The 14,509-nt window shown below is 31.7% G+C and overlaps 4 protein-coding genes across 7 annotated transcripts; all 4 read right to left on the bottom strand.

Annotated features, from left to right (window-relative positions):
• Positions 1-399: 399 nt before the first annotated feature.
• Positions 400-2,030, bottom strand: Prosbeta5 (Proteasome beta5 subunit). Its single transcript, XM_072909070.1, has 5 exons — positions 1,861-2,030; positions 1,302-1,458; positions 983-1,195; positions 658-891; positions 400-579 (listed from the first exon to the last, which is right to left on the bottom strand). Exons 1-5 carry the CDS (start codon positions 2,002-2,004, stop codon positions 461-463), a joined length of 867 nt encoding a protein of 288 aa, XP_072765171.1. The 5' UTR covers positions 2,005-2,030; the 3' UTR covers positions 400-460.
• A 565-nt stretch (positions 2,031-2,595) lies between these two features.
• Positions 2,596-6,546, bottom strand: LOC140675200 (rab-like protein 6). Of its 3 annotated transcripts, none has more exons than XM_072909396.1 (6): positions 6,466-6,546; positions 5,731-5,904; positions 5,160-5,650; positions 4,204-4,991; positions 3,555-4,056; positions 2,596-3,400 (listed from the first exon to the last, which is right to left on the bottom strand). In XM_072909396.1, the coding sequence occupies exons 2-6, from the start codon at positions 5,858-5,860 to the stop codon at positions 3,200-3,202; spliced, it is 2,112 nt and encodes a 703-aa protein (XP_072765497.1). In that variant the 5' UTR covers positions 5,861-5,904; positions 6,466-6,546; the 3' UTR covers positions 2,596-3,199. The 3 variants fall into 3 exon arrangements, with proteins under 3 accessions (XP_072765497.1, XP_072765496.1, XP_072765495.1); XM_072909395.1 differs by having other exon boundaries at positions 6,429-6,524; XM_072909394.1 differs by having other exon boundaries at positions 6,179-6,503.
• Positions 6,547-6,721: 175 nt separating this feature from the next.
• Smyd3 (SET and MYND domain containing, class 3) lies at positions 6,722-10,326 on the bottom strand. Of its 2 annotated transcripts, XM_072909350.1 has the most exons (7): positions 10,187-10,326; positions 8,980-9,236; positions 8,452-8,693; positions 8,073-8,377; positions 7,552-7,831; positions 7,276-7,438; positions 6,722-6,977 (listed from the first exon to the last, which is right to left on the bottom strand). In XM_072909350.1, the coding sequence occupies exons 2-7, from the start codon at positions 9,087-9,089 to the stop codon at positions 6,752-6,754; spliced, it is 1,326 nt and encodes a 441-aa protein (XP_072765451.1). In that variant the 5' UTR covers positions 9,090-9,236; positions 10,187-10,326; the 3' UTR covers positions 6,722-6,751. The 2 variants fall into 2 exon arrangements, with proteins under 2 accessions (XP_072765451.1, XP_072765450.1); XM_072909349.1 differs by lacking the exon at positions 8,980-9,236 and having other exon boundaries at positions 6,723-6,977; positions 10,187-10,323.
• Positions 10,327-10,329: 3 nt separating this feature from the next.
• Surf4 (Surfeit locus protein 4) lies at positions 10,330-13,681 on the bottom strand. The gene is made up of 3 exons (XM_072909354.1): positions 13,387-13,681; positions 11,757-12,431; positions 10,330-11,222 (listed from the first exon to the last, which is right to left on the bottom strand). Exons 1-3 carry the CDS (start codon positions 13,435-13,437, stop codon positions 11,136-11,138), a joined length of 813 nt encoding a protein of 270 aa, XP_072765455.1. The 5' UTR covers positions 13,438-13,681; the 3' UTR covers positions 10,330-11,135.
• Between the last annotated feature and the right edge of the window lie 828 nt (positions 13,682-14,509).

A 14,509-nucleotide genomic window follows, 5' to 3' on the forward strand; every position in this document is an offset into this window, starting at 1 on the left:
CTTTCGTGGTATCTCGTCTGACAAATACATACGCACTGACGTACAATACATACATATGTCTCCGACCCCCGACACGATTTATATATGTAACATACAATAATTAAAAAGAAATGTATCCACAATCAATTAATTAAATTTATATTAAGTTATATGTATATTCAAATTGTTCTTTTAATATCAGGACCAGATAACATATTCATTATATCATTTTACAACACGACAAAATATATAACAAATATGAAAATAATTCATTGAAAATTTATGCTCCAATTTTAATATACAGATACTCTAAAATTCTCAGATGCAATTAGTTGAACAAAGCTATGTATAAATTATGTTTACTAAAAAAAATGTACAATATTGAAGATAGTTAAATAAACAAATGATGATTATTATAAATTATAGATAGAAATCATTGTATTTTATTTCATAAACGATTATAGCATGTACAATGTATAAATTAAACACAAGACGAGGTGCTTGGTTGCTCTGCTGCTTTTTCAGCTTGGTATGCATAATGTAAATCCTTGGAATCTTGATCTGAGATATGTACCCAGCCAGTCGATTTCATGTGATATACTGTAAAAAAATAAAATATATAATAAAACATTGCAGCTATTTTATACAAGATACATCTCATATTATTTTATAACTGACCTCTTATAATACCACCAGAATAGGCATCTCTGTGTGTAGCATGATAGATTGATCTTCTTCCAAGTTCATAAGCCTGCTCGTCAGTTAAATCCCATCTATAACCAGAATCTAATACACCGAACGCAAATACAGATCCAGAACCTACGCTGAAAACTTTTCCCGGAGTTCGAGTGCCCTCGGAATCGACATAATAAAGTCCAGGACCACGTTTATCCCAACCAGCTAGCATCATACCTATATACAATTATATTTATGTTATATTTATAAATTTTCACATAACTTATGGTGCTTAGATTTGTAACATTAGCTACAAATGATATCTTACCAATACTCAATCCCATTCCTTTGAAATTGTAAATCATATTCGACAAGAGTTTACTCGCTGCTGCAATAGAAATGCGTTCTCTGTTTCTAAGTTCGTACATACGACATTGCCTTGCTAAAACACGGTCCCAATAGACACAATCGGCAGCACCACCAGCTAAAGTGCCAAGAAGATAGTCATTGATTTCTACTATCTTCTTCATGGTGGATGAACCTGAAAAGCAAGGTGAGAATTAGTCTTATAAACAACTAGAAATTTTAAAATTGTTTTATCATAAATATATAATTTATTATTTGAATAGATATGAAATCTGCTTTACCGATAAATTGTCCTCCTGTTGCACGTGAATCCACTGCCAAAACAATACCACCCTGATACTGAAAGCCCAAAGTTGTGGTTCCATGATCAAATTTGATCTTCAGATGCTTCCCACTTTCATCAGTGCCTGAAGCTATACGACCGAGAGTTTCGGCTGGCTACAAATATAAAAATTATAGAATTAATATATATACTCTTATATTATATATTTAAACTTTTTCAATATAAGTGTAAATAAGACATATAAAATAAAATATTAAAGGTTGAGTTGCTATTTTCAATTAATGACAATTATTTTTTCATAGAATTAATGTAAACTATACTTGACATTACAGGATAAAGATTCGTGTATTTATAAAAAGAATTATTATACATTCAAATATAAAATTTACATATATTGATGATATTATTATCATTAATAATTACTGAGACATAATAAAACAATCACTTAAATTATTAAATCGCAACGGTGTCATTTATGTACTGTAAAATGTGTATGAACCATTGCATGATACTGCAAATTTATGTCACATCGTCGCTTATGTCATTACAATGCTTACATTTATAAACGGCGGCACTGCCAGATGAAGATTGTTGTTGAAGTTTCTCGTATACGCTTCGATCTCGCGAGTAATCTTCTCATTTTCTCGCGAATAACCAAAATCAGCGAAGGATTCGATACCACAAACCTCGGCGAGCGCCATTTTTCTTAAATATTAACCATCATTCTCGACGTATCCACAGACGATAGTAAGAAGGTAAACCAGCTTACCAATGTTTGAATGGCGAAGCTCGGATAAAAAAAGAGAGAAAATAGAAACAGAATCTCTTTCTCTCTCTTATCTGCTTCTGCGCATAGCGACCATCGGCTCATGTGACTGCTACCAGTGCTACCAGAGAGAAGCCTGAGAGGCGCCATGAAGCGGTTTTTGAGGGAACTCATTTTCACCTGCTGCTACGTTAAACTGTGCTGTTACTCAGCTGGGTTCTGGTTACCCAAATTTTTTTAGAGAGATGAATCTATTCTTATTTTTTCTCTTTTTTTACGTATTCTGTAAAGATCTCGAAGCTGATAATAATTTTATTATAATAAAATAACTTGTAACTGACAAATAACATTGTAACATTTATAATTTGTAGTAATAAAAGAGAGATTCAGTTTGTTTATATACATTTATTAACATAAAGCTGTAATGATTGCACAATGTTATACACTGTTATGAAAAAATAAAACATTAACATAATACTTTCTTATATAGAGATAACTTTTTTTTAAAAAATTAATTATGTTTAACAAGAACAGCATATACTAGTTAAAAATGGAGTCATAAATGTATGTGTGATATTAACGATAAATATATATAAAATCTTGATACAAAAAACACATAGAAAATTAAAATATAATTAAATAAATTTATAAGTATGCTATTGCAATGTCACATAATTGTTATATCACTTTATTATATTGGATAAAAGAGATATTATACTCATTCATATAAGAAACTTTGTGATTTAAATTTTTCAAATATTTGTTAAAAATTGTCAAAAATCTAAGATCAGAAATGCAATATAAATGAGTGACTTAATTGTTAAAACATCTTCCATAAAACCACAATCTTCGGCAAACCGAGCCCGGTTAAAATGCGAGCTAATACAGTCCAAAAGCGCACATACGACTAGGTTTGTGGAAAATAAATATATGTTTTTATAGATTAATTGCAATCTAAAACATATTTTTTTTTTTGCACTTTTGCAATAATAAGTTTGTTCCTTTGTTTTCGATAGCGTAATATACATTAACATCAAGGAGTCTCTCACATGGAGCAAAGTTTCCTTTTTTCTTTATTTGGAAAATGCACGTAGCTTTCAAAAAACATTACCGATAATTTTGTTGGAATGCTAAATCGCCTCATAAGCAACGTCAACACCGATTCTTGTGGTTGAGCCGTTTAAAAACTCCTCTAGTTCGTCTCGTTCTTTGTTCTCGTCTCTTGATCGGTGCGATGAGCGTTTCTTTTTCTTTTCAGTTTTCTCTGTTTTTTCCTTATCCTTATCCTTGTCTTTTGCTTTCTTCTTTTTCCTTTTTTCCTTCTCATCCCCCTAGAACAATATATATTCATACACACATACATGCATATAAAGAAAAATCCATAGAAAATAAGTCTATATTAATTAAAATAATAGTAAAACTAGAAAAAATATATCCTAATATAAAAATATCAAAAATCTTTTACAAGCTGTACAAGATAATTACCTTCTCTTTATGTTTCTTTCTTTCCTTCATCACCGGACTGCTGGCATTGGAGTTTATTTGACGCATGCTAGTATCATCAAGCAGTTCCAGGTGAACATTAGAGCTTGTCATGCTAACATCCAAGCTCTTATCACTCAATTCTAATCTATCTTTCCTTGTACTGGTACTGCTCACGTCTTCACCTCCTTCAGGACTCTGCCGCCACTTGGAATCGCGCCGTAACCAGCTATCAATAGCGTCCGAATTCATGTCCGGTTGTTCATTTGGTTCATAATTATTTGAAATATGCAATTCTTGCTCTATAGAAGAAACGGAATCACGTTTCGTGATTTGATTTGGCTTCTCGGTGTTAATTTCCGGACCTGATAATGGTTCTAGTTTATGTTTTTGTTTAGACAGCGGATTTTCTGCTAATTTTGGCTGTATAGGAGAAGCCACTTCTTCAATGGATGATAAGTCATCTTCGTAACCAGCTACTAAAGGATTTGCAGTCTCCGTGTCACTTTATAATAGAATTATATTATTAACAATATTATAGTATTTATTATAATTGTAATAATATATATCGAAGAGTATAAAAGAATTTTAGTACGATAGTATTAATACAAGAGTATTATATTTTTAATAATTTGTGAACCTCTTTACTTACCTCTCAGAATCTACTTCTTCTTGCTGTACCTTCTGCGGCGAGACCTGGCTACTATCTTCCAAAAACGATCTGTCCAGCATCCCATCATCTGGCACAAAGTCTTCAACGCTAGTCAATGGTGCATTTAGACTAAGATTTTTAACATTTGGCAGCTTTCCATCCGTCTCATCTTCCTTCTTATGGCCAAATATTTTGGACATGAGTGATGGCTGACGATTGAGCGAATCTCTTCTCTCGCTATTGTCGTTAGTGGATTCAGCCGGTTTAGCCATTTCTATTTTAAGAGCAGAATTTTGCGAAATGGGTGACGTAACAATTGGCGAAGCTTTCATAGAATTTGATAAATTATTCAACGTGTTTGCTGTGACGCTCTCCTTTTTCGGTAATGATTTCATCTCCAAATTTTTCACTGGAATCGGGGTTCCGCCACCGATTGGACCGGGCATTGAGATCGACCTTTTGACTTCTCCGGTGACATTCGTATTAGGAGGTGCAAGATGATAGTTACTCATGGATGATGGAACATTTGAGACTAGATTATTAGCGGATACTGAATCAGCAAGAGCTCTTCTCCGATTCACAAGATTATCTAGGAATTTGTTATAATCGGCATCATCACTGTCTTGGAAAAGATCAAGTTCTTGAATGGTTAGACGTGTTTCCTCCTCATTAGTTTCAAGCTGTTTCAGCAGCGTCTCGCGTTGCAATTGCAAAAATGGTAGATTGAAAAATTTGTGCAGTAGTTTTAAACCAAAGCCGTTTCGCATTGACGATTCCGCGTATCTTACCTACAAAAAAAAGTTAATTTATAAATTTAAAATTAAGTAAATTTAAATCATTCCAATATAGATAATGATTCTAATTAAATTTCTCTAAAGACACAGCAAGTTTAAATTCATTCATGGTAAGATATCCATTAACTGTGTAAGACATGCAATGGCAATTAGTTTAATTACTTGTGCCGTTCTTTCGTGTAGCGAGTCTATAAAGTATGTCACGTGATCCGCGGTGACAGTTCTGTGATGCGACATGTCGCAATGATTGCCAAGAACGATAACGGGGATATGATTAGGTATTTTTGGCAGTTCTCGTTGGACATAGTCAAACGTCCAACTCTTTGTGATATCCATAACGATAATAACGCCATTTGTGCCTTTGTAAACATCCAAGAATTCGGCATCTAGAGCTGGTTCTTCAATAACGTTGTCTGCACTAGTCGGAGTATTGTCCATTTTTAGACCTTCCAATTTCCGGCGACGTCTGCCACGATCTACGACATCCCATACCTCCACTTTCACCACATCGTCGGTAGCTTTGTAATTCCATTGTATACTAGCCACTTGTATCTCTTCCGTAGGTATATACTCTTCGATAAATTTTTGCCCCTGGAGTCTATAGAATAAACATGTCTTTCCTACATTCCTGTCTCCCTTTATTATTATTTTCACTAAAAATAATAATAAAAATTTGTATTAAAATTAATATTCTACTCTAGTCTATATCAAAAGCGTATACATGCACACTTACTGTTATATTGTACACCTTTGGCAAATTTTTTCTGAAGATTTGTCGGCATAGATTGATGGGCTGGCCTGGGAGACACATTGCCGATACCATCTGATTTGCCAGTTAATCTTTTAATGGCAGAAAACATCATGTAATCTTCAAAAATGCAATTGTTTAAAGAATTAACTTTGATACCTGGAAAGAGTAAAATTAATGCAATATATATACGTATATACTATGTAATAATATAAATATATCCTTATTATATTTTATAATTGCAAGTAAAAATTACATATCTATTATTAAAACAATATATTAAGCAATATTAAGCAATATTTGAATAAATTATGATAATTTAAAATATATATATCAAGTAATAATAACAATAAATAGATCAATTAATCTATAAAAATTATATATTATATACATATGTACATTCTGTTATATAAATTCTATGCATTATACATACACCATAGAGAAATATATCATATTCCTATACTATAATATTTAGAAATGTTAGAGTAAAAATATTAATTCTCATCGAAGTTCATGAACAAGACTTGACATTCTAAGTGTATTTTTTTCATGATGTTATCGTCGGAAAATCTCTCGTTTGGCAAATCTCACGTAACGAACGTCTCGGTGCATAAAAAAGATTTTCTCGAAGATCTTATTCATGTGAGACTCGTATCACAGAAATCACGTGCAATTATAATTACCACATGTTATATTTCGAGTTTCGTAAATGAAGCAAACCTCTGTCAGATGCGGCTCTGAGACAGCTGTCAATGACAGTCTGTCATATGCAGCAGCTGTTTCTCTTCATCAATGTTGTAAAGTTGGCAATGCTGGACGAGTCTCGCGCGTAATTTAAATATATAGCTATTATCACGCAATCATGATATAAATATATTTGTCATGAACGCAATAAAAAACACTATTTCACTAAAATCAGACAATATGGAGGAGAGAATATATCACACAAATTTTTGTATTAAAAAAATAATTTATTACTAAAAAAAATTATAAAATTTTAAAATCGTTATATGCCATTAATATTTTTATTCGATTCCATATTAGCTTGGTAGAGCAAAGGTTTCAATTCTTCTCTAACTAAGGAATGCTTATCACCATGTGTTATCATTAACACTTCGCTTGCTATTTCTAATACTTTAAGTGCTTCTTCTGGTTTTTCCAAGTGCAATTGTATTTTGCCAGTCGTGAGATATAACAATCCTGTCAAGGGATGTATTTCTCCATAATACAATCTAAAAATTAGACATAATGTCTTTAATTATACATAAATATTAATATTGTAATGTTTATTTCTTAATCATGGAAAATTATTTTTAAGTAATAACTAATACATTAATTGTAGATAAACTGCTAATATATTAATTATTCTCAGTTAAATATAAACACTATTTATTCATTCTGATATTTTAATATAAATGAAATAGAAAAAAAAGAATATAAAATAATGACAATTTTTATATTAATATTTAAAAAGTAATTTTGAATAAAAAAAATTTATAGTTATGCAGATTATATGAATGATACACTCACAAATATCCTGGAATAAGTTCTTTGCCATATAATTCTGCATCTTCCCAACATTCAAGATTCACAGCCGCAATATGTGCCGTTTCCAGAGTACGAATATACTGTATATTAAACTTGTGCAGTACATTCTTCTGTTTTTTCAAACATATCTTGCTGACATCAAGATCTATTATTATTAAGAAAAATAATTATAAATATCAAGCATAGATTTTTACGAGAAAATAATATTTTGCTCTAAATTTCTAAATATTGTTTAGCTTTCTTAAATTAAAAGGATACAAGCCATAGTCTTCATTTCTTCTAAATGATGAATAGTAAAATCAGTGACTTCCCGAAATGTGTTTTTAAATTCTTCTGATATTTTTGTACCACATTTTTTGCAATTGTCAGCTTCAATCAAACATGGAGAATCACATGATAAGTTTGGACATGCAGCTGCTTCAGCCATAGGTTCTACTTGCTTACATCTTTCGCAATCACACCAAAAGTAATATGAATTATTCAATTCTTCACGTCTGTCCTTGTTAGAATTGAGTAAATCAATGTATGATATTCTTATCTGTATGTAAAATAAGATTATACAATAAATTTTGAAATAAAAAACATTTGCTATATTAATCTACTTTTAATCACTAATTTTTTTATTATAAATAGAAACAATTATATTAAATATTTAAGAATCTATATAAAATTAACGAAAAAGTTAAATTCAGAATGTTTTGATCTTTAATCTCTTAACTACATTTTTCTAATTTATTTCACCACTATTAATCTTTGTATTTTACTTTACCAATACCTGCCTGTGACCAATCCAAAGAAGGAAGATCCATTATTGTTCTGATAATGATAGTAGTTCCTTCGAAAACAGCAATTGCATTGGGTTTGCAACTGTGATCTATTATGGATGCTCCTAAATAAATACCAGCTCCAATGGTGTTCATATTAAGATCCAATATGTTAAAGCAATTAGTACACATTCTGCCGTAAATACCCATCAACTCTGCAATGTTAGGCATTATTTCTCCTCCAAGAAACTCGCATAAAACTGCGCATAATGTGGTGAAATGCTCCAGTCGTTTTGCATCTTTTTTTAGATCTGAATAATCTATAATCCAAATACAGATTGATTACATACATTCATATATTCTCTAAAATTGTTTCGTAAGAAAAAATACTTACGTGACATTAAGTCTTTAAATTTTCTGAAATTTGTTTCAGTATAATAGCCTACTTCGTCAACCCCGCCTCGATTGAGCTTTAGAATTATACGTGCCATAAGCCGTGCTGCATCTGGTATTATCTTTGGCAATATCTTCTTCAAATTTAAACATTCTGCCTTATGTATTGGCCATGATTCTTTTTGACAACTGCGGTTGCAATAATATACATATTGACAAGCCGAGCACTTTAATACTTTACCACTGTAATAAATTATATCACGGATGTTAGTGAGATAACATGAGAGTATGCATTAAATATATTCACTTATATTTAGTATGCATTAAATATATGCACTTATAATTTATTTATCACATTATCTATACAACTTATCTATTGTATATATACTCTTATATGTACTCTTACATATACAATTTTATTTGTATCGTACATAAAATAAAAACAATTTATTCCTAAATAATTAATATAAAGTAATTAAGAACGACAAAGCTACAAATATCTCGCAATTTCGTTCTTATTTTTCAATACCTTTTCAAACAATTGTCACATCGAGTAGTTCGGTGTTTCGAGTTGAGAGTAAAGACAAACGGTTTGCTAGTAAAAATTATTGCTCCTTTTTTTAGTACATTGTCACTCATTTTAAACGAAAAAACGCAAGACTCGACATTAACAACATTGCAGTTTTCTGTTCCCAATGACCTAATCTCTAACCCTAACTTAACCTAAATAAATTGCTTTTGAGCGAAACTCACAATCAACGGAATGAATACCGGCATGTTCATAACCTGAAATTTTTATGATATTGGATGTAATCGAATTTAATATTATGTCTTTCAACTATCTAGGTTATTCCTGACAAAACTTCTTGGCATTTTTCAAATTAATTCAAATATATATATACATATACATATAAATATATATACATATATACATGAAGATTTAAATTTATATGTGTGCGTGATTTGAATTTAAAAAGATTTCGACAATTTATATATCTCTTTTCAGTTAATTTTTTTTTATAATTTTATTTTTTTTCTCTTCTTTTTCAATCTTTCAAACTGTTATGTATACATTTATATTTTACATGCATAGAAATCTATAATTAAGAAAGAAAAATCTTAATTTTTTCTTTTTAATTATATTTTTTATAATTTTATTTGATATAAAATAAAAATGTATTTAATTATTATAAAAAAATAAACGAAATAACATATCTATTTATAACAGTTAAATACCGCATCTTAATATATCTATTTATAGTAATGAGAATTTTAGGTTGATAAAATATGACATTTGCTTAAGTTCTTCATACTCTGCATTTAGCACTAAACTTTCAATAGCCTCAGAGAGATTTGTAAATAGACTAATACAATGTAAAATTCAAATATGATATAATTTTTTAATCAAGATACACATTGTATATAACTCCGTATAAAACTTATGTAAGTTACATTTACAATTATATTTATTGCATAAATTGACATGCCAATTGTCACCCTAATAGAAAAAAAATTGAAAAAAATGTGTAATTAATGTATAAATTATTACACCCATATAAATTGTTACACACGTAATAATTTTGTTGGGAGCAATGCCAATAAATTAAAGACGGTCACAAATAAAAATTCAACAATACAAATAGTAACACTCGCATCAGGACTGAAGGAATAACAAGGACGAGACGACTTTCTATCAAGATTATTTCTCTTTTATACATATGATAAAACAATTTTACCTTTGTAGGCAATGATCGCATCTTTCGTCACGCATCGCCGATTTTAGTACATAGGCAAACGGTTTTCCGTACAAAATAGTGGTGCCTTTGCTCACAGGCACACGTTTACATCCTTGATTCTTGACTCTCATCTTTTCACTTTTTCAAATTTTACCCTCTCACTAGCTATTTTGTATAGTAGAGTTGCACTTTGCTTACTGACTTATATGATTGCACCTGCCTTCGTTCTCTCTCTTACTTTCCCGTTTTGCTGACGTACAGAGAGACTCAGACGCGCGCTATTTTAAGATCCGTTTATTTTCGCATAACATATTATTATTGGAGCTAACTAATAAACCCTTAACCTGCTGGTTTCTCACTAACACCTCCTCCTCTCTTCATTTTTCTCTTTTATCATAATTAACACACATATGGAACGCTTATTTACAATCAGAGAGAGAGAGAGAGAGAGAGTTAAGTTAAAAAAAAGTCATAATAAAGAGTTCCGACAGATTTCTTTTTCCCGGAAATTTGTTGACCTTGAATTCGAAACAATGGAAGCATATATATATATGGACTAAAACTCGAATCTCAAAGCAATCGATTCAACTCGTGATTAAAAATAAATGAAAACATATGGAAAAAATACATTATCCACATTAGGTGCAGTGTCATATGTACAATGCCATTAATTGAAATATAGTCTTTATCTGCATGTGTTTTTTTTCCTTTTCTTTTCGATTATTTTCGTCAGTGTTAAAATATGAATCTCGATTAACCGATTAATTACATAGAATGATTGTATTGGGCCGGTATCGACGTACTGAGTTTCTTGTCATTTAACACACAATGATTTGTTTAAGATTTCTTTGAGCGTACAAAGGGACAGGAATGGGAGACAATAATTCGTTTTAACTTTCGTGATAACAACCTGATGACGTGTCCATCACATTTATAAATAGGGTCGTTTCTACCATTCTTTTTTATGTTCGTCCATCGATACTCCGCCTGGACCTAGAGAGACTATCATCAGGAGACCTCCAATTACTGAAAGTGTCTGCAATTAAACAAAACAAATATGTTAAGAACTAATAAATTATATATAAAAATTATAGATTTGATAATAGAACAATATATTATCGATACATAAGTGTGTACGTGTGTATATATATAAACTAATAAATTATTACTTTAATATATATATATATATATATATATATATAAAATTATAGATTAGATAATAAAGAAACTAATATTATATCAAGATTAAGCAGTGAATCTATAGATTTAGAGTAGACAAACTTAGCTTTTCATCTTCAATTTTTACAATTTGTACTTGTGTGAGAAATAATTAATTTTTTTTAGATCATTCTATATCATAAAATTACTTTTGGCAAAAATATTACTTTTAACATAAATAAAATATGCAATTTTGTAGAAATAAAAAAGTTAATACTAATTGTTCAATAACAAATATATTTCATATATTTGTTATTATTTGTTATATATTTTATTATAGTATTTTATTAATATTACAGTTTGATGTTTGTTTATATGGCTGAATAAATACAGTTAATAAAATTAGACTTACCTGGAAGAAGTCGTATTTAAGAAAATCTCTAAGTGGTTTATAGTCAGGAATGGTCCACCATGCATTATGATAAAAGTTCAATGCAGTCAATAGAACGACAAGTAGTAACGCGCTCAGCTTAGTTTTGTAGCCGATTGTCACCAATATCATAAGGATGCTACCAATAATGTCTTGGAGAATTTGTAAAATGGATATCTCGAAGCGAATCAGCGTGATGAACATGAATGCCAACAGAATTCGGCCAGCCAATTGCAGTAAATTCTTAGGTTTGTTATCACCAAGACTGGGCACACCCGCAAAGAGAGATCTACCCTCAACTCGTGACTCTGCCAGTACCAGTAGGAGCGCTCCTATTAGCGCTAGATTCCTGAATAGGAATTGCATATCCCATAGAATGCTGTATGCAATAGTCTGCAGAATCACAATGAAGAATAACACGCCGCAGGCTATGCTGACTCGCCATCTACCAATAACCATGACACATCCACCAAGTTGTCCAATAAGATTTATGAGGACGAAGATAGTGGCTAGAAATTTTCCACAACCCCACGATGCATCCATATATTCTCGTTGCTCGCTCCATTGGAACCACATTCGTAAACCATCCTCTAGGAAGGTAGCAATGAGACATAATCGCGCTAATGTTGGAAGCACGTGTTTACCATTGCGGATTACCTGTCACAATGAAAAATAATTTTAATAATATATCTTATTTCTTTTTACTTAATTTAATAATAATAATTATATATAATATTACTATGGCTCTTGATAAAGGCATTTTAAGGAATGGATAAAGTGAGATTTTATATATAAAAATTCTTTAAACCATAATATCTGAAAAATTATATTTCTATTAACTGCTTCTCTGACAGTTTTTTTTATAGCTTATTTTCATTTATCAAAAATCTTCCGTTTGTTATTTAATATGAATTCTCTGCTATATAATTTTTGAAATTGCTAACTAGTGAATAACATGTTACATTGTCATATATGAATATGTGAAAAGTAGGTCTGTGAAAGTGGATTATGCTCCATATGTCTGACAAGATTCTATGTAGGTAAACGTTAAGTAAAGAAATATTATATTTAAAATATAATTATCAAAAGTAAATAAAATTTGCTTGATCATCTTACTAGATAAAATAAAATGGTAATAAATGATAAGAGGGATAAGAGAGAAAAAAGTCACAGTCATCATTGTAAACATATGTAAGTGTAAAAACATTGAATTTTGTTGAGCATCTGTTCATGTAAAAAGTATCTATGTAAAAAAAAAAAAAAATGCAAAAACAGCTCATTTTCATCTCTATAGCTCGCGTACGTTGCTCAAAGTTTCCGAATACACCTGTGGAATTCATAACCTACAATTTTGGCGAATAACGATAGTAAACGCGTATCACGATCGCTTAATCGTGTCGTGCGTTTCGCGGCTGCGACAGATAATTTATGAAAAATCACGGATATGCACGAAAATATGGGAATATACCGAAAAACGATGACGTTGACAGGAGCGCGGCTCGCTCTTCCACGGGGAACGAACGATTGAACTTGTGCCGTTTTCTCTCTCTTCGACTCAACGAGATTGTAGTCTACGCGAAGGAAAATAGCGTTATTGGGCTGGAAAACTCACCTGATCGGCAATCTCCTCCGCCCTCGAGAGCATCTCCTGCGAGACCACCATTGTGTGTTTTATTCAAAAACCGAAAAATTTCCCATACGCACACTGACGTATACACGTGCGCGCACACAAGTGGTGCGGCGCGGCCACGGCAGCGCGGGCGATTTGCAATTTGCGTGGCACTGACAGGAATGCGAAGGAAGGAGGGTTATCTCACATATGTGTATGTACGTATCTTGTGCTTGTGTGGTGGCACCCAAGGAGACAGAGGCACTCCGTTCTCCATTGCGCCAAGTGTGATGTGGAGATCGGCTACTACGAGCGCGTCATTTCCGGTGTACGTGGTCACGCTCGCGCAAGTTGGCGCCCGCGTCTGAATTCGATCTTCGAAAAGTTTGTATATTTCATTCTCGACCATTTTACAAACGCTACACGTAAGCGAATATATAAATTACAAGAGATTACACTGCGTTATAATGCTACGAAACATCTTGTATATATTTATATTATTATCATTGCGAAAATTATGCATACGTATATGATAAAATGAACAAAATTTCTTGTTCAAATTTTATAATTTACATTCTCAAACTGTTATTTATTTATTTTTCTATGTAGACATAACATTTTCTTATGTCATAATACTTTTTCCCTATCATCTTAGACATTTATATAAAATATCCCTAGATTATAAAATATATAGATTAGTGACTAGTGATTGATTCGCGCTGCATTCACGCTGTTGTCGATACTTCGAGAATTGCAATCCACTTCTCTCGACGTGGCGGCAAATCGCGGAACGAGTCGCGGATCGTAGAGCCACGTTCGAATCGCTCCGTATATTTCTCGTGAGTGTATCGTATAAAAGTGAACTTCGGGCGCGAAAACGTGTCGCGAGTGTTTTGTAAAGTGTCGGACGTTTGCCGTAACGTTTGCGTTAAAATCCGCTGAGCCTCAGGTGAAAGAGGATAGAATTCGTTCAGGCATTCCTCAACGATGCGATTTTTGCAATGGTAGTATCCCGACAATGTTAAATCTCTCTCGAAATTTGACATTTTATATCCAGTCAATTAATATTCTCAGTTTCTTTCATTTACAGATGATACAAGAGACACGAAATAAGCAAGAAATAAGC

This window comes from Anoplolepis gracilipes, chromosome 17 (assembly GCF_047496725.1).
Source record: "Anoplolepis gracilipes chromosome 17, ASM4749672v1, whole genome shotgun sequence".
Taxonomy (NCBI): Eukaryota; Metazoa; Arthropoda; class Insecta; order Hymenoptera; family Formicidae; genus Anoplolepis; species Anoplolepis gracilipes.